The sequence below is a fragment of the Cetorhinus maximus genome, chromosome 15 (assembly GCF_964194155.1).
Source record: "Cetorhinus maximus chromosome 15, sCetMax3.hap1.1, whole genome shotgun sequence".
NCBI classification, from domain to species: Eukaryota; Metazoa; Chordata; class Chondrichthyes; order Lamniformes; family Cetorhinidae; genus Cetorhinus; species Cetorhinus maximus.
The window spans coordinates 10,777,165-10,802,824 of NC_135893.1; the positions used below are offsets into that span (position 1 = coordinate 10,777,165).

Sequence of the window (25,660 nt, forward strand, 5' to 3'; positions counted from 1 at the left end):
ATTACAGAGTGGTAAGATGTGATCTTCTACAGGTTAATTACTGATCTCCTCTATGCCATTGTGGGTAGATGCCATGCAAAAACCAGATGCTTCTCTCAAGGAACACAATTAAGAGCCAGCCTGAATCACTGTTTTACCAAGTCACAGCAGCTAGCATTAGCGTAGCTTTGGGAACAGGCCACCCTGTCAAGGATGGCGCAGAGAACTCCGAGGAAAGATGATTAGGGAGAAAATACTTTAATCTGTAATGAATGCTAGTGCATTAATTGATGTTTTCTGTTGCACCAAATATATCAAGTGTTTAATGTTGTTTTTTTGCTTGCCAGTCATTGCAGTGAACATAATTGGAGCTCACCCACACGTCTTCCTGGAAAAGGGTCTATCTTCTCGTTGGGGGTTGAGGATGAAGCTGTAGATCAACAGCTTGATATTGAAAATTTAAACGTTCATAAAGCACAAGCACCAGAGGAAAACAAAGAAGAAACACCAGACAAGGCATTTCGAGAACCCGTGACAATACCATGTGATTCTAATATGGCAATTTCTATAAGTTCCCAGAATGAATCCTTAGCAATGAAGTCAAAGACTACAAAACAGAGAGAAAATGAACTGAAAGTAACAAGACATATGGAGACAGTCAAAACACATGCCTCTGTTTCCAGAGCAAACGCACATGTGGACCTCAATAAGGATGTCCAAGATGTGTTATCCAAAGAAATAATTCACTTGGCAGATAACACTGGAGTAAGCAGCAGTCAGACAAGTGACAACATTGGAGCCCAAAAGAATCAGCGGTTAGTAGATTCTGCGAATGTAGACACAGACGGAGGCACAGAAGGCAAGAAGGTGAAAACAGCAGTAAAAGCAGAGAGGAAGAGAAAGAAGAAGAAACAGGCACTGGATCAAGTAGTAGAGGTTGTGGAGAATCAGGTGACAATGTCTTCAACATCTGATCCAAGCAATTCAGGTGTGCTTACTGTTAGATTTACTCACCATGAATTTCTGTGTGTTTTTTTTGCATTATTGCTTGCCTTTCTCCTTGAGCTCCTCGCAGTGTATTTATTTGTACTGTAGGAGTGTAATACACAAACTGCAATGTATATAGCAGCATGGGTAAGGGCCCAATTTAGAACTCATTTGTACCAACCATATTTCAGATATAGTAATTTTACACCTGTTTATATTTTACCACAATATAGCTTACAAATTGAAACCTCCAAAAATCTCAATCCTTCAGCCTCTTGCTCATCCCTCTTCTCCCTTTGCTTAACCATTAGCGACTGTGGCGTCTGCCAATTAAGTATCACTTTGATTGCTTCCATAAACTTCTGTCCTTTCACTTTCTTTAAGACACTCCTTAAAACCCACCTTTTTGACCAAACTTTAGTCACCTCTCCTAATCTCTTCTAGGGAGTGAGTGTTTGTTTTCCTTAAGTCTCTTGGGAGGTGCCTTGGGAGATTTTTATATGTTAAAGACAAATACAAATGTTAAAGGTGATTTGCTTTTTTTTTTTTCGTGGAAGGCTACCGTTAAGCATACCAAAAATATAAGTCACAGATTTGGGCTCCGTAATACATGTAGCTTTGGCGCTATGGGTGTGTTTGGTGTGCAGTCTGCAGTGCATGTGCTCATTTCTGATGTGGCCTACACCAAGCTCCATCTCGCTGATGGAGTTAACACGAGCATTAAGAACATACACTGTAAGTATGCAAAGTAAGCAAATTGTGACTTCAGTCAATGTGTACCATTGATCTGATGCTAGCACTGCCATTTTAGATCTCACCATTCCAGCTCAAACTCTCTTGTAATCTTGCACAGCTGAACCATGCCTTCAGCAGCAGCGAGGACCCCTCCCACCAGCGCTATTTAAAGAGATCATCAGCAACTTGCTGGTTAGTTGCTGATTACTTTATATTAGTTTGTGGAAGTGATGAGTGTTTGAGGAGTTGCCTACAATTGGTGAGGTCTCCAGGGACTCCAGCTGTATTGTTATGACCAGTCCCCAGGCAAGGTTCCCCCAGTTTGTTATGTTCCCGGGTGAGGAGGGATGAACTGGCCCGCCCCCCCCACCTTCTTTATTCAACCCCCTCGCTGGTCGCAACAAGGTAATTTAAAAAGGATTCCTTCCCTCATGGATACCTTTTCCTAGTCTAAATGTATTTATGTTTTAGAAGGAGCCAATTTAAACAGACTTTCTTGAGTTAAAGAAAGAGTGAGTTTATTAGTTACTAAAATGCAAGAAAAAATAATAAAAACACAACACACAATACACACAGATTAGAAATGAGAACTGAGTCCAAAATTAAAGGTTTAAAAGATATACAAATCAGTCATTGGCTTGTCCATGAGGCGAAATGTTGCAGCCGTTAAGTTGGGTGATTCCGGTAGATCTAGCTTTGGAAATTGGTTTGGAAATTCCTGGTTCTGCAGGTTAGCTGAAGGAGTTGTCCTGTTTCTTTTCTGACTGTGGCTTTACCGACTAGTGACTTGCTTCCAGCAGTCACAGGGCGGCCTAGTTGATGTTCTTCACAACACACACTAGCGTAGTAGAACTAGAACGCCAGACTAGCGCACACACACCAGGATTGCAGGTGGGTTTTAACCCCTTTTCTTGCATAGTCCTGGAAGGGAAAAACAAGGGGGAGATGGAACTGAGGCATCAGATTCAATGACAAACTGCTAGAAGAGGGAGGAGGCGAGGGGGTAGAAGAGTGTTCAGCAGGAGGCTTTATCTACCTAGGGTCGGGGTGCACTTCACTCACTTGCACCAGGAACAGTGTGTGTACCGTCTTCGCTTCACAGAGGAGGTGCTCACAAAACTCTGCCATCTCTTGGAACCAGACCTGTAGCCTCAGAGGAGGGCAAGGGCAGAGCTGCCAGTGGCTGTGTAGGTGAATGTGGCCCTGAATTTCTATGCATCAGGATCCTTCCAGGTTGGAGCAGGCAAAATATCTAACATCTCCCAGTTTGCCGTCCAGTACTGCATGAGAGAGGTGACAGAGGCTCTTTAAGCCAGGAGAGGGGAGTTCATCGTGTTCTCTCTAAACAGAGAGAAGCAGGAGGAGTGTGCATGTGGATTTGCCAGCATAGTGGACTTCTTAATGATGTAGGCTGCCATTGACTGCACATGTGGCTTTGTGGACGCAGCATCTCAATGCTGAGATGTACTGCAACCATAAAGCTAACTACCACACCAAACCAAGGAGTGGCTGCCTGGTGGCAAGGATTACCACTCTACATCTGGCCCATGGCTGCACTCTGCACCCCAAACACACTTGACCAGCATGCATATAATGAGAGCCATGCTGCCATGAGAAGCATCATCGAGCAGACCATTGGGGTGATGAAGCAATGGTTCCATTGCCACGACCACTATGGAGGTGTCCTCTACTACTCAGTGGAGTGGGTGTTTAGATTCATGGTGGTTCCCTCATTCTCCACATTCTGACCATTTTCCACAGCCTTGGCCACCAGGAATTTGCTGAGTACCTTAGCAAGAGGAGGAGAAGCAGGAATTGATAAGGCAGCTGGCACATTCACGTTTCGGCTGGATTATCCATAAGCGCTTCATTTGACTCCAGTTTCCAGATCATCATTGTACAACAATCCTGTTCTGAACCACCACAGAGTCCCCTTGGCACAATACTGAAGTAAAAGCCACCACAAAGCAATCATTCCATATTAGCAACTTTATCTAACGAAACATCCAATATTCCATACAAAACTCAACAAATCCCCCTTATGCAATCCCCTCCACTGCTCTTGCAGCTGCCTTCGCCTGGCTTAGTTTTCCTATGCAGTACTCCCCAGTGGCTGCAGCCTGAGTGGTGGAAAGCTGCTGACTTTCAGTGGAAGAGACAGCAGGTGGCCTTGAAGGACAATGTCACGCAGCTGTAAAGCCCCAGCTTTAGACTGCAACATCTCAGCATGAGGACAATGGCAATCTGGGCTGGCTGACTGACAGGCCACTGCAGGGATACTGGTGGTAGAGTGAATGCTTTCCTCCTGAGAGAGGACAGAAGGTTCATGCTGCACTGAGCCACTGAAATCCCCTGAAGCAGTGACTCAGCAATCCTCGTAATTTGCTGGAGCACAGATTATTGGACTACAGCGAGACCCGGCAAGCCCCTTTGAGTACAGGCGTCCACAGCCATTGTGGAAGCAGTCTGACCCTGCATGACAATAAGCTGAGATTCCATGACTTCAGCTTGAGCTTCCAGTGCATCACTCACACATTGGGCAGCTCCTGCTTGTGCTGCAATGGAAGCTCAGCTATTGACTATCAGGTGGTGCATAATGTTCTGAGCTGGTGACTACGAGTGTGAGATGAAGTGACGGTGTTTCTTCATCATCAGTGCCCTGCTCCTCTTGGCCTTCCTGCTCCCATGCCATTGCCTGGCCATGTGGCTTTTCTTGTGGATTTTAAAAGGAGAAAGGCACAACAATATGGTTGTGAAGAGAGGAGTAAGGGTGCACTCTGGCATACATGCTGCCAGGATCTGGATATCAGCTTGCATGTCAGAAGAAATTGTAGTATGAGGAGGAAGTGTGATGTGAGAAGGTGGATCAGGTAGGAACATATAAGTTTCCAAGTTTTCCACCCCACTACAGGCCACGGCCTTGGTTACGACCACTCCAATTGTGGCGACCATCATCTCCTCCATGGAGGTGAAGACCTGCAGCTATACCTGTACTCAGCCGGTTAGCTGCTGCTGCCTCTGGCTGTTGCCACCTTGTCCTGCAAGAGAAAGTGAAGTCTATCAGTGACTGTGGTACAATGTGATTGGGTGATGTGGCTGTCATGGTTGAACAGTCGGCAGTCTGTGCAAGGTGTGAGATGTGAGTGTGCGACTAAGTATGTGAAGGTGAGGTGCAGCTATGAATGTGAGGCTTGATCCATGCTTGATAGAGAATCTTGGTAAGTGTGTGATGTGGCTGTATTGAGCAGTGCCTGAGGCTAGTGGCTCAAGTTGTAACAATATGAATAAATCCAAAGAAAATATGCATTGATGATGTTGAGGGAAGGGGCAGTGACAATATGGCATTTGAAGATGAATTCATTGACCTTGACCACTCGTGGGAGGTTTTTAGGCTTTTTTTGGCACTGCATTCAAATCCTCGGGGTGACACTGTTTGGGTTGACCTCTGTGGTTATCTACTCCCACTCTCGTCTAAGTGCTTGACTGGAAGCCCTCCTGGCCGGCACCTGCTAAAGTCAGAATACTCCTCCACTTTAAGAGGTGCAGGTTGGCTTTAAGCAGCGCAAGCTAGCTTCAAGTAACTTAACAAAACCTGGGTCCTCTAGGTGTGTAGCCACTCAGCAGTGCCTTTAGGACCAGGCTTTAAGAGTACAAATTAAAAATGAGTTTGAGCAATTTAAATCCAGCTCCCAGTGATTATTCTTTCCAGCACAAAACTTTCCATAATTAAGTACTAAATTGGCAGTCTTCAGACCATAATTACTCCTAGTGTGAGCTGTTTTAGCTTTCAGGTAAATTGTTGAGGTGGCATATGAGGTGCTTGACTTTATATCAAGGCTATTCTTTGACATGTGAGAGTGCTTCATGCTCTCTCGCGGATGTCCCTGGGTATCCTGACCAATTTTATCTCTTCTTAACTTGGGGAATCTGAAACTAACTGCAGCAGTCACATTCCACTCTTGTCGAGATTTAATACAGGCAGCGAGTGAAGCTGGGACTTTCTTTGCAGGATACAGTGTATGCACTTGTTGTTCACTTTGTAATCTCCTGGAGAGTTCCTGCTTCAACTTGCTTGACTGCTCCAGGAATTAAATGCTGCAGGAATTCTTGAGCCAGTATTGTGAGATTGAGATCTTGCAAATCTTTTGCACGAATTCCCGCCCACAACAACATTCCATCCCTTGGAGCAGCTCAGCAGGCAGGAGCCAGGAGTTGCACTGAAAGAAAAGACTTGCATTTATAGAGCGCATTTCATGACCGCCAGGCATCTCAAAAAGCTTTACAGCCAATGAAGGACTTTTGAAGTGTAATCACTGTTACGATGTCGGAAGCAAGTCGATATGAGGGGGTAAAGGTAGAATGCCAATGGGAATTGGTGGGGAAGAGGGGAAGAGGTGCCAGTGTAGCCTGGAAGAAGGGGCGATGGTTGCCAGTGTGAGATTGGGCAAGGATTGGGGTGGGGCAGAGTGGCAGATAAGTAACCCGAGGAAGTTTCTGTTGTGAACTGAGGGGAAGAAAGGAAAATCACTGCCAGCTTAAATTGGGTAAAAATTGACTGCCACCATGAAGAGTATTATCACCTTAAATTGAGGAATTGTTGCTCCTCTGGGGAGGGCAACAACCCTACTGATCTATTGGAGAGCAGTTGATGGGCTGCTGTGATGCCTGAAGACAGAGGGTGGCATGGGGCGAGCAGGGTGCATGGTAATAATATATGTTCCCTCTGATAATGGGGAGGTAGTTAGAGAGGGGGAGTGCTTTTGAATGGGATTGAGTGAGTGACTGTGAGGAAATGTTGGCCGGGGGTGGGGTCTGTTGAATATTAATAAATCCAAAGAAAACGTGCATTGATGATGTTGAGGGAAAGGGCAGTGACTGCTGGACATTACAGGGAGTGGCCCTGTATAGAGGTTACCTTGTATTATATTTCCAGGTAAGTTATCCAAGGGAAATAGATACCATTGACAAATTTGAGAAAGTAAAAAGAATTTGAGTGTGATCATTGACCACTGACTGAAATGGCCCAATATTTGAGGGGAGGTGCACAAGGGGCAGCAGAGTATAAGAACCTGGAGTAAAGCCGGCAAAGCCGAGGTCCTGCTGACAGGGCCTTGCTGTAATTTTGTTCGATTGGTTCCCACTCAGTGGCTGGCAGACTGGCTTGACGCACAAGACTGGGGTCATGGGACCATAGTCAGGGACCCTTGGGGAAGATGCCTGGCAATCAGGAGAGAGGGAGCTACAGATCAGGGCTTCTGGGTGTGGGGAAGGAGAAGGTGAGGAAGATTAGAGACCATGACCATTGTAATATCCAGCAGTTACTGCTCCTTCCTTCAATATCGTCAATTCCAAAAGAGCGATGTGGAGGGGGTGGTGGTTTTTCTAAAATGCATTCATGGGATGTGGGCTTTGCTGGATGTGCCAGCATTTATTGCCCATCCCTTGAGAAGGTGATGGTGCGCTTGTGTTCTCCCTGGTTCACAAAGAGTGCGGTAGCAATCAGTAGCTCCTATATCCAATTTTGGTGCCGGCTTTCCTGAGGCCTGGGAAACCAGTGCCGAAACTGTTCAATTTAAATCGGGCTACTACAGTGGGAGCCTGATTTAAATTTGTTAATGAGTGTCCCACCTCTCAAGGGAAGGATACTTGCATGCCTTTCAACTTACTGGCATCAAAACTGCATTGTGGCGAGTTAGGGAAACGTTCCTGTAATTTTATTTTTAAACTCCTCTCCTGCCTGATTGTGCGGAGCATCTGCTGAGTTTGAGGCCATGGGTGTTCTGGTGTTCTTCTTGCCCAGAATACAGGATCATCGTGCCTCACCCTTGGCCTGTCCACCATATCCCGCTGATGCTAAGGTTTCAAGTCGATAGATTCTCATTTCTTGCAGCACTTAGGACACCTTCCCACACTGGAAGAGCGTTCGGACGTTCCAAGTGCCAATGCTGGTGATGGGTTTGGCGTTGAAGATTGGGTTTATCAAGGATCAGATTTCCTTTCGACTTTCATCCAATCCATCACATGTACAATCTTGGATGTGTCATCCTTTCTTTGCTGGGGTTTGCTGGAATTGTTACTTCTTGCTGTTTCTGTAGCAGTAATGGGTTTTTACAAGGTGAAGGTGCCTAGCCCCATGCCCAACCACCCTCCTTTTTCAATCAGGCTTGGGACTGGCTTTGACAGAGAGACGACTGATGCTGGCAGAACATGTCCTTCACCTTCTGGACGCGCACCCCGCCAGAGTGGCAGAGAATGGAAACCACCAGGTGGAAGAAGAAGATGGGGCCAGTCCAAGAAGACCAGGTGAAGTACATTTTAAGGAGGCCCTCCAAGACACCACCTGTGCTGGAGCAAAAGAGATTGCGATGGCAGAGTCTTGCTGCTCAGTGTCCCGCATGGGACCAGAGGAGCTAAGTCTAAGTAAGTAAGTTCTGCTTGTCTTGGGATAAATATTGAGGCTAAAGCTTTGACTGAATGTGGAGCTGTTATTCATAAGGCTAACCAAGCACTGGGCTGCTGCCTTTTGAAGGAACTTGAACGTTGAAACATATTATTTGAACCTTAGTAGCTCACTGGTAAGGCCCACATGAAGAACATTTTGTGACGTTGCTGTAAACGTGTAGAGAGCAGAGTGCTGACATGGACTAAGGAGGAATAAGTTGGCTGTATAAAATTGGACATTAATGCGTTAGCAAGAGTTCAAAGAAAAGTCTGGGGTGGCTTAACTAATCTGCCTGACTGTGTCCTTGTTTCTTTTGGAGGAATGGTAGGAACACAGGTATCCTGTGGAGTATGTGAAGAATCCATTGAGATGGTCGGGGCATAGGGCTGCCAATTGTTTTTAAAAACATTCCTGGAGGTTTCATCACACGCTCCAGCCATTAGTCGGCAAGCACATCCTGTTGAAGGATGGCAGGTGGAGCGCTGTCATGTACTGCCTTCCTACGTTAAATGGAAAGCAAAACGACTCATTACTCAATCAGCTGATGCTTGATTATCAGCCAAACACCCTTCCCCCCCATTTTCAATATTTTTATGTCTGGTAAGGAGAAATGTTCAAAGAAAATTTTTTAAACCTATCTTTTTTAATGTACCTATAATTTTTCTCCAGGATTATGCACAGTGGTGTCCTGGAGATTGATCTCAAATCCCTGGAGACCCTAGGCCAGTCCTGGAGAGTTAGCAACCCTATCGGGCATCTTCCCTTTCGTCTGGGCAGTCAATCCAGGCCTGCAAAGGCCGCTTGCTGGTGGACCCCAATGCCGATCTGTTGCATCTGAGGACGCTGTGCTCGGTGTTGACTAAGTAAGAATGAGGGTGAACCAATTGGGAATCAAAGCTCGGCCAGGTCGATTCTGGTCCCAAATCAAGACAGACTCCCCAGGATGGAATGCTGGTGGTTCCTGCACCTTATGGTGGTGGGATGGCAACAGCCTGGTTTGCATGATAGTGATCCTGCTTCTGCCGGGCCCAATCCAAGTTGGTCTCCGTGCTACCTGGTCAAGAGTATGCAGGAGTTTCAGCAGCTGGGTATGTAAGCTCCTACCAATTAGTTGCTCCAAGGGAGCCAGACCATTGTGTTAAGGTGTAGACCAGTAATTAAGCAAGGTCAGGTCAATGTTGTTCTTTTTTTCCTCTAGCAGGGCCTTGACCATACAGATCTCCCCATTTGGCCTCGCTATTGGCCTGTGGTTATCTAGGTTAGCTGGTGACGTGTATGAAACCCTACGATTCAGTGAAGTGTTGGAAGGTGTTATTAGCGAGCTGTGGGCCATTATCCAAAATGACCATATCTGGGATGCCACATGTGGCAAAAATCTCTTTAAGTGTAGCGATAACCACCATCGAGATGGGGCTGTGTAGTACCTTGACCTCAATCCATCGGGAATAATAGTCATCGACAATGAGAAAATTTTTACCTTTTAAGATGAACAGATCTGTCTCGAGCGCTCCCATGGGCAAGATGGGAAAGATGAGGCCATCAAGGTTTCCTTGCAGTCTTGCCTATGGATAGCACACATTGGACAATTAGAGGCCTTCGATATATCAGGCCACCACGGAATTGCGGGCTCGTGCCCGGCACTTGGTAATGCCCAGGTGTCCCTGGTGTAAGTGTTTGAGAATGTCAGCCTGAGGACCCTGGGAATCACAATGTGGTCATTATAGATTAGCAGGTCATCCATAAGGCTAAAGTAACAGCATTATTTGAAGTGCTGCTTTAAAATACAATTGGCGGGAGCGTATGCAGGCCAGCCAGTGACGCAAAACTCCCGAATTTGCACGCATTCAGTACAGCTTTCAGAGCTGTACGAATTTCTTCCAATTTTTCAACAGTCACTGGGAGAAACTTGGTCGACAAAAAGGCATAGGACTCTACTTCTGCAACAAAGGAGACATCATTTCGTGCAGGCTTCCCCATAGGGATGCAGAATAAAACTTCAGCCATGGTCTGGAGTTTGCCCTGAACATATTAGTGTCAAAGCACTTCATGTGTAATCGGAACCCCTGGATTCTGGGTGGCACCTTTGCCAACTCCTTGGTATTGAGGAGGGTTACTAACGGCTAATGATTGATCTAAATGGTGAATTTGAATCTGAGGAGATAATCAGAGAGCTTCTCACAGGCCCATATGACTGCCAGGGCTTCTTTCTTGATGACCGCATACCAATGTTCGGTATCCATTAACACCCTGGAGGCATAGTAAACTGGCCGTTGGGAGCCACCACACTGGATTTGAAATAAAACCCCCCTAAGCCAATGGAAGAGATGTCGGCTGCAACAATAGTGAGGAGTTCCAGGGAATGTATTAGGCAGGGGGATAACTCTCCACTGGCTGGACACATACCTGGCACAAAGGAAAGGATTGTGGCTGTTGGAGGCCAATCATCTCAACCTTAGGACATCACTACAGGGACTCCTCAGGATAGGGTAGGCCTAAACACCTTCAGCTGCTTTGTCAATGATCTTCCCTCCAGCATAAGATAAAAAGTGGGGGCATTTGCTGATGATTGCACGATGTTCATTTGAGACTTCTTAAAGCAGCCCTTGCTCGCAAGACCTGGACAAAATTCAAGATTGGGCTGATAAGTGGCAAGAAAGTGGAGCTGAGGTACAAGATCAGCAATGATCTTATTGAATGGCAGAACAGGCTTCAGGGGCTAAAGCATCAGTCCCCCTTCCTATTCCTTATGTTGTTATGGCCTAATGTATTCTTCAATATCTCTGGAGGCAGAATGAGCAAAAGCCCAGCCACTGAGCCTTAAGCTGATTTACTTTATTGTAAAATTAACATACAGAAGAGCAATTATGAAGAGACTCACTTAATTCAATCAATATGACTTGCCATTTATGTAATGATATAAAATAATGAACACAGCACACCCCACCTCTGTAGATATCTTGTTTGACTTCAACAGAATAACTCCCCCACCCTGCATTCCAACATTCACATAACTTTTGCTGGACCTGCTTTGTTGGCAGCTTTCCATTTCAAAGACCTGATTGACTGCACAACCTTTGTTTCAATAAGGCCCTTGACTGCTGGCCTCTGAACTTTTATTATCTTTTGCCATTCCCAGACAGATAAAGAAGGCCTGGCCAAGTGCTTAGGACCAGCGATTCTCCAATGGGTGTGAAGAGATGATGCAAACTATGGAAAAATAAAATATCAAAACATCTAATATCTTAACTAACTTTTGTTTCAGAGCCACTTTCTTCACATGGGAATATACTGCGCTTTTTTAAAAAACCCAACATTTAAAATAACTCTTTATCTAAATCTTTTATGTGGGGAAAAATGTCAAAACATCTTGAAATATGACACACTCAAACCGCAATTTCCAAATATCTTCCTGTTCTATTGCCAACTCTAAGTATGCATCGTGACCTTTTTGAAACCTTTCAAAATTATGCTCATTCATAGTCATAAGTAGGGAGAATCGCAATCTTCGCTGTCCACTGGATCTATGGGCGGAATTTTATGCCAGTGGAATTTTTCCCGCCAAAGTCAATGGACCTTTAAATAACTTGCCGCATTTTACGGCCCTATCCCTGCCCTGATAGGGCCGTAAAATTCCACCCTACATGTGAGGACTATAAGTGACGTAATCAGCAACAACTCAAGAAGACCTTAGGAATCCACCCAAGTCGTCCCTGTGGTATGAGATTGGATTGAGTAAAATTATTACCACTCCCAAGAGATTATATGATTGGCTGGGTGGAGGAGTGATTGAGCAAGAGGGTGGTTTTGGGAGGGAGATGGCTGTGGAGGGTTGGGGCGAGGGAAGGAAGATTACAATAAGATAACAGCAAAATACTGCGTATGTTGGAAATCTGAAACAAAAACTAAAATTGTTGGAAAAACTCAGCAGGTCTGACAGCATCTGTGGAGAGGAAGACAGAATTAACATTTTGAGTCCGTATGACTCTTCACCAGAGCTAAAGAGATATAGAAATGTGGTGAAATATAAGCTATTTAAGGGGGGGTTGGACTGGATGAAGCTGGATAGAGGGCCAGTGATAGGTGGAGGCAAGGGAGAGATTTCCAAAGATGTCATAAACAAAATGTCAAAGGGGTGTTGACGGTGGTGATATTAGCTAAAGGATGTGCTAATGGTGACATTAAGGGTAGAAAGCAGGACGAGCAAGTGACAGATGACCCAACGGGGGTGGGGTGGGGGGAGGGGATCGAAATAGACTAAAAGATGGAGATAAAACAATGAATGGAAATAAATGATAATAGAAATAGGTGGGAAAAGTAAAATATATATATATATATATAAAAATATATAATAATTATTAGAAAAAAGGGATCAAAAAGGGGGTGAGGATGGAGGAGAGAGTTCATGATCTGAAGTTGTTGAACTCAATGTTAAGCCCAGAAGGCTGTAAAGTGCCTAATCAGAAGATGAGGTGCTGTTCCTCCAGTTTGCGTTGAGCTTCAATGGAACATTGCAGCAGGCCGAGGACAGACATGTGGGCATGAGAGCAGGGTGGAGTGTTGAAATGACAAGTGATAGGAAGGTCTGGGTCATGCTTGCGGACAGACCGAAGGTGTTCCGCAAAGCGGTCACCCAGTCTGTGTTTGGTCCCTCCAATGTAGAGGAGACCGCATTGGGAGCAGCGAATGCAGTAGACTAAATTAAGGGAAGTGCAAGTGAAATGCTGCTTCACTTGAAAGAAGTGTTTGGGCCCTTGGATGGTGAGGAGAGGGGAAGTAAAGAGGCAGGTGTTGCACCTTCTGCGGTTGCATGGGAAGGTGCCGTGGGAGGGGGTTGAAGTGTAAGGGGTGATGGAGGAGTGGACCAGGGTGTCCTGGAGGGAATGGTACCTACAGAATGCCGACAGTGGGGGTGAAGTGAAGATGTGTTTGGTGGTGGCATCATGCTGGAGTTGGCGGAAATGGTGGAGGATGATCCTCCGAATGCGGAGGCTGGTGGGGTGATAAGTGAGGACAAGGGGTACCCTGTCATGGTTCTGGGAGGGAGAGGAAGGTGTGAGGGCGGATGCATGGGAGATGGTCGGACACAGTGAGGGCCCTGTCAACCACCGTGAGTGGAAACCTCGGTTAAGGAAGAAGGAAGACGTGTCAGAAGAAGTGTTTTGGAAAGTGGTATCATCGAAACAGATGCGACGGAGGCGAAGGAACTGAGAGAATGGGATGGAGTCCTTACAGGGAGCAGGGTGTGAGGAGCTGTAGTCGAGGTAGCTGTGGGAGTCAGTGGGCTTGTAATGACTATTGGTGGATAGTCTATCACCAGAAATTGAGACAGAGAGGTCAAGGGAAGTGTCAGTGATGGACCATGTGAAAGTGATGGAGGGGTAGAAATTGGAAGCAAAATTAATAAATTTTTCTAGGTCCAGAGCATGAAGTGGCACTGAAGCAGTCACCGATGTACTGGAGAAAGAGTTCTGGGAGGGGGCCTGAGTATAACTGGAACAAGGAATGTTCCATATACCCATAAAGAGACAGGCATAACTGGGGCCCACGCGGGTACCCATAGCCACACCTTTTATTTGGAGGAAGTGAGACAAGTTTAAGGAAAAATTGTTCAGTGAGAGAACAAGTTCAACCAGACAGAGGAGAGTGGTGGTGGATGGGGATTGTTCGGGCCTCTGTTCGAGGAAGAAGCGGAGAGCCCTCAGTCCATCCCGGTGGGGGATGGAGATGTAGAGAGATTGGATGTCCATGGTGAAGAGGTGGAAGATTACAGTTTAGTCACAGTGCTCTGACCATCATGGCATAGGGAAGGCTTGATAAACTAGCTGGTCTTTTCGTATGTCTATATTTATAAGCTGAGCCTGCTGGGACACTGCCCCCACCCTCTTAACCCCTCTACTCACTGGATTCATAGTTGATGAGCATTTCTCTGCCACGTCCAAAGGTCTGTTGGTGTTTCTCCTTTTCCTTCACCACCTGCTTGCAGCGAGCCTCCACACCCACTGTGTCGATCTCTGTTTAATCCTTATCCTGCTGGAGCTAAATCTCCTTGTGCTGCTCCTTGGCAATCTCCAATTTAAGCTCCTCTATCTAACTGGTCTGCATGTTCTTTATCCTTTTCTCTAGTGGTCACTGCCCTTCTGTGACCTGGTGCTCATTCTTTTTTTCTGTTGCTTGGTTCTGGTAATTTATTTAGATTGACAACCTGTTTCGGTCATCTGAAAATATCATCTGATATTTTAGTCTAACTTAAATTGCTACAATTTTTGTGATTAGGGGTTTGTCTCCTGATGCTTTTACATGCTCTGCGAAAGTGCTGGTTTCCATAAGTGAGGCCTTTCTCCCTATGATCAGATACTTGACCTTCTATGCAAAATATCCAGAATCTAGCCTACCCAGTTTGACCAGTGACCTCTTTTATGGTTGGTATATATACTGGGTTATCTGAGAACTTCTCCAAATTGGCACAAAATAACTTGCCCGATGGATTATATGGTCCAATCTGAAAACTACTGATTCATATTTGTTCGGAGTTAGAGTAGGAGTTAGTAGGAATTAGACAGAATGCATAGAATATTTGATTTCTTACAATTATCAATCAGGTCCAAAAGAATAAAAGGACCGACCTCTAGCAGTAGTCTGCAGTAACTTTTATAACTTGGATTACACAATGAGAAAACTTTTCATGAGAAAGACACTTAATGGTACCCCTATAGCCTGCAGCAATAGCAATAAAGAGAGGACAGAACTGGAGAACCTAGATTGTCAGCCGGTTTGTATGCCTTTCCTGCCTTTCAAATCAAATTGGTTTAAAAAAAGGCTTTCACAATTAATCAACACTGTCAATCAAAATTAGGTTACAAAAGCATCAGGGCATTCTCTCAAAATCCCGACTAATAATTCTCTCAACAGCAGAAGTCCTGCTTACCCCTACTGACACAACTGCACAAATAGATTTTACCAAGTGTATGCAATTGATAGCTTGTGATCAATATAAACTACTTCTATTGCCCAAGTAGAATTTTGTCTTTCAACAAATAATTAACATGAACAGAAGTGAAGCATTACCCCTTTGAAGTGTTCGTCAACAACAGATCTTTCACTTCACCACCACCTTCGCTGATAACAGCCTGGGATCTTCCTGGCATCGAAGGTCAGTTCTGCAGAAAGCAGTTCATGCTACCTGAGCCATCAGGCCACTGATTCTTGGAGATTCTGCAGAAAATGAAGTAAGTTGGGTAGAGTTCATCATAGGATAAATAGTGCACAGACTGTTGGAGGTAACCCTGCAAAAGAAAAAGGGGTGCAAGAGTTTGCCACTTGCAACTAATGACCCCACTGGAAAATTTTGACATTGATTTTGCATTCGGTTGTACTCAAAACGATCGGTGCAGTACATCATTTGACTTCATTGGACATCAAAAGGTGTAATTTGGAATGAGTTTTGATTGCAGAAATGGTGCTCATTTGTCATCAAAGCGCTCAATTAGCCATCTTTTAACATCATGATCCTCCTACTTCAGGAATTATCAAAGCACTCAAAAGCATTCAGAAGCCATCACAATTGGTTAAATTTGTGGGAGTGATCATTAGGTATCAAAAGTGATCATGAGAATATCACTGCACCTTCATACATGTTGGGAAAAATAAGCAACAAATCTTACTTATTTTCAAAATTTTTCCCAAAAACTTCCCTCACCCCTTCCATTTCACCTGGCACGTTCCCCCTTTCTTCCAATCATTCTCTTACTGTCTCCTCATAGCCTCCACTGCTGTTGCCAACTCTACTGCTGATTCTGCTCCCTCCATTGCTGTTGCTGCCTACTCTGCGGCCACAGCTACTGCCTCCACCTCCACTGCTCCCCCAGCCCCACCACCATCAACGCTGTTACTGTTTTCTCCTCTGCTGCTACAGCTGCTGCCTTCGCCTCCACCGCTGCCTCAGCTGCCACCTCCACCTTTGTTTCTGCCTCCGCCACTGTTGCTGCTACCTTCTCCACCGCTGCCGTTGCTCACTCCACCGATGTTCCCACTGCCTTTGCCTCATCTGTTGTTGCCGGCTCTGCCAGGGTGACCAACCCGGGGGGAGAAAATAAGCGATGTTTCGCCAGAGGGGTGGGGGAAGGTGCTGACAAGACTGAAGGAGCAGTCAGTGGTTCAAACCCCACTTCCAGTTCTCCCCTTCTCTCGCTGGACGTCAGGATTACCCAACCCTCAGGCTGACCAAGACCTCACCCCTACGTTCCCCCTCAGGCCTGCTGGAAGTATACTTGCATGGGCCTGTTATCCTGCCCTGACCCCCCCCCACCCATCCCCACCCCCTGCTCCCCAGTCTCTGGTTTACATAGCCTGCTTTGACTCCTCCGCAGTCTCGGGCCTATACTCAATACTCAACACCCACCCCACCAACTCCAAGTCTCCCCACCCCTTCTCCCCAGACACCCCCTCCTGGCCCCAACTTCCCCAACTCCAATCCTCTGTCGCCATGACTGGTTCTCCCACACCGGCCATGGAGTGATGCATTCTGACCTTCCTTTGTCACTTCTGGTTCCGGCAACACCCGCTGAACACCTGACTGGTGCAGAGTAAGCTGCTGCAGGCTAGGGACAGGGAGAAAACTGCTGCAGGGGTGAAGGGGAGAGCACTGATATGGGAGAGAAAACGGGTGCAGGATTGGGAGGGGGAAAACTGCTGCAATCCAAGCTGGTGGGGTGGGGCTGGTGGAGGGGAGAGGTGCTGTGATTCATCGTTGTGGTGGGAGGGGTGAGGTGTTGCAATCTGGGTGGGGAGTGGGGGTAGGTGCTGAAATGCAGGAGTTTGGGGGGGTAGGTGATGCAGTCCGGGGAGGGTGGTGGGGTGGGGTGGGGGGCGTTGTTGCAATTTTGGGACAGGTGTTGGGAGCGGGCATTTGGTGCATCTGGTTGTCCAGGCAGTACAGCCCAGAGAAATTTGCAAAATGCTCGGTGGGTATAGGGTAAATCAAATCCTAATGAATAATAATGGAATAAAAAATAACAACATCTGTGATTGAGATCATGAAATAATCTTTTTATTGTCTTTGTGATATGGAATATTGCAAATGTGTTAGTTCTCATAAATACAAAGCTTATTCTCAAGAGCCTATTAAGATCAGGTAAACATTTCAACATGTACAAATCTCCATTGAAATTGTCACTTATGTAATTCTTGCAATTTCTGCACAAAAAAAAAATAAAAACGAGACAATGAACATGTCCCTCAAGTGGATTTTCATGAAGAGAACATGTTCAATCACAAGAAGAGACAGTTTAAAATAAAGGTTAGGTGTGCAGGAGCAGGGAGGGTGGAGACTGGGGCTGATAATGGTAAGATGTATAATGATCATGAATGCCTCTATGCATATGTTAAAGGACCACCTGAAATTATGTTTGGAAAGTTTGCCTAAATTTGTTTAAGGTGCTGTTTCTCCAGACCCTCACACCCCCATTATAATAATCACCATAATGATTTGTGCACTGACCCTATATTAAACAATTTACACACTGCATGCATATACTGCATCAGCTGAGACTAAGGAAAATCTGAAACTTAACCAGTTTTGCCGTGAACGCTAGAACTTTCCCTCACTAACCAGCTCCTTGATCACTTTTGACGTTAGTTGAATGCCATGTGAGCACTTAATGGTGCTAGATGATCACAAATGATGTTGTTTGAACTTTGTATGATTTCATTTCATGTCAGTTGGTCATCAATGATGTGATCTGATCGCTATTTGATGTCAAATATGGCTAAATGATCGCCTTTGAACACAGGTGATCGCAAATGATTATATATGAACATTGTTGATCGCAGAATGGTATAAAAGTTTTCTGGTAGTGGAGATCACTTGTAGTTTATTATAGTCTGAATTGGAGCTGCAATAAAGAATCTTGTCTCATTTTGGATATTCTTTGTATAGCAAATACAAATTGAGACACACAAATGAACATACAGGGGACAGTTTAGCTTGTGAAACGCACAATCTGAGCAACAAGTATAGAAAAGTGCAATGTAGTCTGGTTTGTAGCTCGATATCTGAGAGCAGTTTCATACCATGGTGCAAGTAACAATCCACCCTTTTGAAAGGGGTCTTTCTAGTGTAGTAAAACTGACCAGAACTAAGTTGACTAAAGAAAATTTTTTAACTGTCAAAATCATCTCATGAATTTTTCCCTCAGAGAGGCGATTTAGGAAGTTTTTCTTTGTATTTCTTGAATTGTTTTAGAGATTTCTAAATGTTTATCATGCAGCCTTTGATTTTGTACTTTCAGTATTGTGCATTTGCATCTTATAATGAAAATATGTTCTTTTTAATAGCTTATTTCTAAATTCAAAGATGAAAAATATTCTTGTTTCAAAAAAGGCAATCGAAATTTGATGAGTGTCTGTAAGCAATTACACAATTATACTTTTGATCAAATTATTGATTCTGGAGCCTTTTGTAAATAAAGTTGTTTACACTTTCTTCTCTATGGTTTGCATTTTTTTTTATAACTACACACTTCACCTTTGGATCATCACATTTTTTGCTTTTGTTTACTTTTACCATCTTTTCAGGGTGAACTTTTCTCTATTGTGTTGTCGTTGTTCTGTTTCAAAAGCTTACCATACATTATTGCACCAACTGTGTATACAGGGAGTAAGATAAGAGCCTACAAAGTGATAGCAACGTACCTGGCATCATCATTTTGCCAGTGAACCCTGGCTGAATTTGGGAAATGGCAGTGGTGTTTGAATGGGCTTTATCCATTGTCTTCTAGTCTTCATGGTCTTGTAAGTTGTTGTATTGAGAGGCGTTGCAACTTAATTCCTACTTTCATGGTGCATAACCTATGTAGGTCACCAGCAGGGCCGGGAACTGATTCAGCTTTGATGAGTAGGTGGTTTTCGAGAAGTGGGCTGTTTTAGATGGCATCTTTTGACCAGCAAGTTGCAACCAGCGATTCATCAAGAAGATGTGCAAAAATTGTAGCCTTTCCTCTACATCCTGTAAGAATCTGCCAAGGATTCTGAGTTCCACTTGTCCAGGCTAGTGGGGATATGGCAGATCCACAGGTTATGTGTAATTTGCTTGTCTTATAGCTTATTGCAGATTGAAACCGTGTTTGCTGCTTTTCTAATGGATTCTTATTCTTCACTGAATATGTTGGAACATCAATAGTGGATGAACATGGATGAATCAGAAGAAGAGACAGGAATATGAGGGAAAGTCGGTACATAGCAATAGCTTTACTGGGCACCCTTGCTGAAGGTTGGCACTGTCAGCCAACTAGTGGTTACTGTTGCTGTGGTGGACGGGCAAAAGAGGGTCATTTGAAGAACCTTTCCTCGAAGTTCATTTTCTAGCATACCCTTCAGGAAGACTGAGTTTACACTGCAAATGCTTTCCCAGAATTTGAGGACAAGGCTAATGCCTGTAGAATTGAGGGGGCAACCTTGACTCATCTCTGTGTGAAAGGTCAGGGTCTACTTTGTCATTTTATAGTTACCTTGAGTTTTGACTTGGTCTTGTGACGAATATAATTGGATAAAATGAGTACAAAAAAGGCTGGAAAAACTCAGCAGGTCAGGCAGCATCTGTGGAGAGAAAGTTAATGTTTCAGATCGATGACCTTTCATCAGAGCTTTCTGAACAGTTTCTCTCCATAAATGCTGCCTGGCCTGCTGAGTCTTTTCCAGCAGATTTTGTTCTTACCTCAGGTTTGCAGCATCCGCAGTTTTTTGCTTTGGAATAAAACAAGTATCTGGGAGCAGCTGGAAAAATAGTAACAATTTTAGTTGTGCAGTGATGCCTCAGCCATATAGTTAGCTAATTTGCAAGTGAAAATTTCACACCTGGAATAATAATATCGATCATAATATGATTGAAATTTACAATCAGTTTGAGGGAGAGAAGAGTGGGTCCAAGACTAGTATTTTGAATTTAAATAAGGGCAATTATGAGCACATGAAAGTAAACTAGCTAAAGTGAACTGGCAAATTAGGCTAAAGGGTAGGTCAACAGAGATGCAGTGGCAGACATTTAGGGGAATATTTCAGAATACACACAGAATAGATACATTCCAACAAGAAAGAAAAATTCCAAGGGAAGGACCCACCATCCGTGGTTAACTAAAAAAGTTAAAGATAGTATCAAACTTAAAGAAAAAGCATATGCTTGCTCAAAGATGCATGGCAGGTTAGAAGATTGGATAGAATATAAAAAAAAGTAAATGACCAAAAGATTGATAAGGAAGGAAAAATTAGAGTACGAGAGAAAGCTAGCTAGTGATATAAAAACAGATAGAAAAGAGTTTCTGTAGATATTTTTAAAATAAAAAGAGTTCACAAAGTGAGCATTGGTCCTATAGAGTCTGGGGAATTAAAAATGGGAAATAGGGCGATGGCAAATTAACTGAGCTGGTATTTTGCATCGGTCTTCATTATAGAGGGTACCAGTAACATCCCAGAAATCAGGAAATGGAAGGGAGGGAAGAACTTGGGAAAATTGTTGGAGCTGCAGGCTGACAAGTCCTCGCGTCCTGATGGACTTCATCTAGGGTCTTAAAAGAAGTGGCTAATGCGTTGGTTTCGATTCTCCAAAATTCCCTAGATTTGGTGAAGGTTCCATTAGATTGGATAATAGCAAATGTAATTCCTTTATTCAAAAAGGGAGGAGACAGAAAGCAGGAAACTATAGGTCACTTAGCTTACAATCTGTCATAGGGAAAACATTAGAAGCTATTATAAAAGATGTTATAGCAGGACACTTGGAAAATTCGGGGCAATCAGGCAGAGTCAATGTGGTTTTGTGAAAGGGAAATCATGTTCAACCTATATATTGGAGTTCTTTGAAGAAGTAACATGTTGTGGATAAAGGGGAACCGGTGCATGTACTGTATTTAGATTTCTGGAAGGCATTTGATAAGGTGCCACAACAAAGGCTATTGCAAAAAATAAAAGCTCATGGTGTAGAGGGTAACATATTGGCATGGATAGAAGATTGGCTAGTTGCAGAAAAGAGAGTGGGCATAAAAAGGTCGTGGTTGGTTATATTTTCTGGTTGGTACGACATAACAAATGGTGTGCTACAGGGATCAGTGCTGGGACCACAACTTTTCACAGTTTATATAAATGACTTGGATAAAGGGACTGAAGGTATGGTTGCTAAATTAGCTGATGACACAAAGATAGGTAGGATAGTAAAATGTGAAGAGGACACAAGGAGGCTATAAAGGGATATAGATAGGTTAAATGAATGGGCAAAGACCTCACAAATGGAGCATAATGTGGGAAAATGTGAAATTGTCCATTTTGGCAGGAAAAATAAAAAAGAAGCATATTATCCAAATGGTGAGAGATTGCAGAGCTCTGTGATACAGAGGGATCTAGGTGTCCTAGTGCATGAATTGCAAATGGCTAGTATGCAGGTACAGCAAGTAATTAGGAAAACTAATAACATATTATCGTTTATTGTGAGGGGAATTAAATACAAAGGTAAGGAGATTATCCTTCAGCTATATATGGCATTGGTGAGACCACATCTGGGCCAGAATGCAATGCTCGTCGGGCAGGCGCGCTCGACCTGGCCAAGTGTAAAATGATGCATGATGATGTTGGGCGAGTATCCTGACGTTATCGCATGCTCGTGCAATATTTCAGTTGGCGGACAGGTGTGGGAGTCAGCAGTGCGCCCGCCGACAATTAAAAGGCCCATTAAGGCCATTAAAGTTATAACTGAAAGAAATTTTTCGCTGCCCATCCAAGCTTGCAGTTGGCAGGCAGGTGAAAAAGCCAAGTGGCCTTTGCATTTTTTAGGAAACCTCATCCACGGGCGGGATGAGGTTTCCAACAGCAAATAAAAATAAAATAAAAGTTTTAACAATTCATTAATGACATGTCTCTGCTCATGTGACAGACAGAGTCACATGAGGGGACATGTTTTATAACATTTTTAAAACCTTTATTTTTAATGTTTAAAACTCTCAATCTCCCTGAGGCAGCTCTGTGCCTCAGGGAGCTTTTCCAGCATGCATGCGCGAATGTGCACTCTCGCCCTCCTCTTCACCACCCTCCACCCCTCCACCAATAAGCAGTGTTGCCGCACGCGTTTCACGCCAAGTGTGAAATCACAGTGCTGCCCCGATTGTGGGCGCCCTTGCCCACTCCCGATGAGGGCAAAATTCTGCCCCTGGGGTACTGTGTACAGTATTGGTCTCCTTATTTAAAGAAGCATGTAAACGTTTCGAGTCCGTATGACTCTTCAACAGAACTAAGTAAAAATCCTATTTTTACTTAGTTCTGTTGAAGAGTCATACGGACTCGAAATGTTAACTGTGTTCCTCTCCGCAGATGCTGCCAGACCTGCTGAATTTTTCCAGGTATTTTTGTTTTTGTTTTGGATTTCCAGCATCCGCAGTTTTTTGCTTTTATCAAGGATGTAAACGTGTTGGGGGAAGCAATTCAGACAAAATTTACTAGGCTAATACCTGGATTGGGCAGGTCCTGTGGAAAGAATCTAGTACTAGGCCCCACTGTTTAAAAATAAGGGTCATCTATTTAAGCCAGAGATGAAAAGAGTTTTTTTTCTCTCAGAGGGCTGAGTGTCTTTGGAACTCTCTTCCTTAAAAGGCGGTAGAAGCAGAGTCTTTAAATATTTTTAGGGCATTTGATGTGGCACCTTATCAAATGCCTTCTGGAAATCTACAGGTTCCCTTTTATCTGCAGCATATGTTACTTCTTCAAAGAACTCCCTACCATTTCCTGACAGATACTTGATAAGCAAGGGGGTGAAAGGTTATTGGGGGTAGGCAAGAATTTGGAGTTGAGGTTGCAATCAGATCAGCCATGATCTTATAGAGTGGCGGAACAGGCTCGAGGGGCCGAGTGGCCTACTCCTGCTCCTAGTTTGTATTTTGTAATCTGCCTGATACTGGCAACCCTGAACACTGTCCAGCCAACTAACTCTTTTATCTCAATGAATCAATGCATACAGCATTTTTTATTTGTTTTCTGACTGGTGATCCAAGCTAACCACATGACACTATTAGTCCCATGACTGGAAGGGACCAATTATATCTCATTCGAAAAACAAAATGCGTCACGAGTGAAATTGGAAAAAACTTGTCACAAAGCCAAAGAAGGAGATATTAGACAAAAAACACCTCTAACAGATTTTAATTAATTTGCGATAACTCACTAACTGCTGTAATAAAATAAAGATAGAATCCAATAACTGTAAGCACTTAATATTTCAGTTAGAACATGAATTTATAACTAGGTTAAGGGCTTAGGCATCTTAACAAGCCTGGGGTTCAATTTATCTGCTGGTATAGTCGGAGGTATTTGCTGGTGATGTCAACTTAATTCCAAAAGGTGCTTTGTCCCAACGACATCAGCACAGGAGACTAACCAATCACTCTGAGAGTTCATTTATAGCCCACAAATTTAGTGTTGGTGCAAAGTCAAAGCCCTCTTTGCAAACGTAGAATGCAAATCATGTGTAAAGAACTGATTTTGAAGTGAAATAGAGTTAGTCCCTGAAGCCCCAGTAATAACCAGCAGGGACAAATTAGGTTCAGGTCAGACACCTATATTACACTCTGATCATTTATATTATTCTATGAAGTCAATAAAGATTGAAATCGGACTATATGTAGAGTGAAGAAAAGCTAAATCTTTTACAGAGAGACCTGCATGGCTCAGTCTTCCCTTGTGCTATCAGTCCATGACACCACCAAGGGGGTAGTTTCACATTTTTTTCTGGAGTGGCTTTATTTGAAAGAAGGGACATGTGTTATGGCACAGTGGATGGTAAATGCCAAGCTGCTCAATTCTCAGAGGGCAGCTTGAAACAGCTGCCACAACTGTTTTGCAATTTGCATTTTATTTCAAAATATGGGCCTTGAATTCAGTAAGTCCACCGAGACTTAGAGGTTTTTTTACAAAACTAAATTAAACATTTATTAATAAAAGAAAAGATTTTAAGCACATATATAGGTCTACAAATTACTACTATAATAACTCCTATATCCCCTAATTAATCTGGCTCCCAGTTACACCTCCGTTAAGGCAACAGTAAAAACAAATAGAATTAAACAGACCCAAGCAAAGCACACAATACCCTGGACAGTGATATTCAAAGTGAGTTTTCTTAGCTTCAGTTCCTGTAGACAGAAACTTGATGCCTAGAGGCTGGAGGCTTTTCACACTTGTGTTAGATCTTAGAATGCCTTCTCCCTTCCACGTAAACTCATCTCCTTTATACTTGTTTCTCCCCTTTAATACAAATTCCATTGTTCCCATATGTTTTTGCACTTTACTTTTCTCATAATATAAATCTTTCATAGTACTCATATTATCATAACCTTTGGGAAAATGAACACACTGTTTGGCTTAGCTTCTTATGGCTAAGTGTAACCATCTTACCATCTCTTTGAAATTCAAACTACTCTGGTTTATCTAAAGGTGCAAATGTTCCTCACACCTCACATTCTAAAACTTCAGCCATGTTTACGTATTTAGCACTTCAAACCTAGCTTCCCTTTCAGTAACTCAAAAACTCAAGACGATCTCTCTCCAATTCAATTAAATCGCCCCCACACACACACCCACACAGAGAAACTAATCCAAACCCCACTATTAACCTACCTTTACAATAAATCACTATAATATTATGAAAATTATTATATTTTCATGACACATGACTTTAAACTGACCTGAGAGCCATCTGGGGCTGCACAAAGCTGGATACTATAGAGCTCGATTTCAATTCTGTGGGTGAATGGATTTGAAGTAAGCTAAATTCAGACACTTTTTCTAATTTATTGGTTCATGGGATGTGGGCATTCCCAGCATTTACTGCCCATCCCTAATTGCCCTTGAAAAGGTGGTGGTGAGCCACCGTCTTGAACCATATGGTGAAGGTGCAACTGCAGTGCTGTTAGGAAGGGAGTTCCAGGATTTTGATCCAGTAATAGTGAAGAAATGGTAATATAGTTACAAGTCAGGATGGTGTTTGGCTTGGAACTTGAAGGTGGTGGTGTTCCCATGCATCTGCCACCCTGTCCTTCTAGGTTGTAGAGGTGGCAGGTTTGGAAGATGCTGTCGAAGGGGCCTTGGTGAGTTGCTGCAGTGCATCTTGTAGATGATACACACTGCTGCTACTGTGCATCAGTGCTGGAGTGGGTGAATGTTTAAGGTCATGGATGAGGTGCCAATCAAGCAGGGCTGCTTTGTCCTGGATGGTGGCAAGCCTATTTAGTGGTGTTGGAGCTGTACTCATTCAGGCAAATGGAGAGTATTCCATCACAGCCTGGCTTGTGTCTTGCAGGTGGTGGACAGGCTTTGGGAGTCTAGCCTAATCCCTGACCTGGCTCTTGTAGCCATTGTATTTATATGGCTAGTCCAGTTAAGTTTCTGGTCAATGGAAACCACCAGGATATTGATAGTGGGGGAATTCAGCAATGGTAATGCCATTGAATGTCAAGGGGAGATGGTTAGATTATCTTTTGTTGGAAGTGG

At 43.8% G+C, this 25,660-nt stretch overlaps 1 protein-coding gene across 1 annotated transcript in view; it reads left to right on the plus strand.

Annotated features, from left to right (window-relative positions):
- Positions 1 to 332: 332 nt before the first annotated feature.
- Positions 333 to 25,660, plus strand: part of LOC144691133 (protein polyglycylase TTLL10-like) — a 123,896-nt gene continuing 98,568 nt past the window's right edge. The window contains exons 1-2 of the mRNA XM_078559200.1: positions 333 to 969; positions 18,810 to 18,817. Of these exons, the coding sequence (XP_078415326.1) occupies positions 535 to 969; positions 18,810 to 18,817 (443 nt within the window). The 5' untranslated portion in view covers positions 333 to 534. The remainder of the gene's footprint in view (positions 970 to 18,809; positions 18,818 to 25,660) is intronic.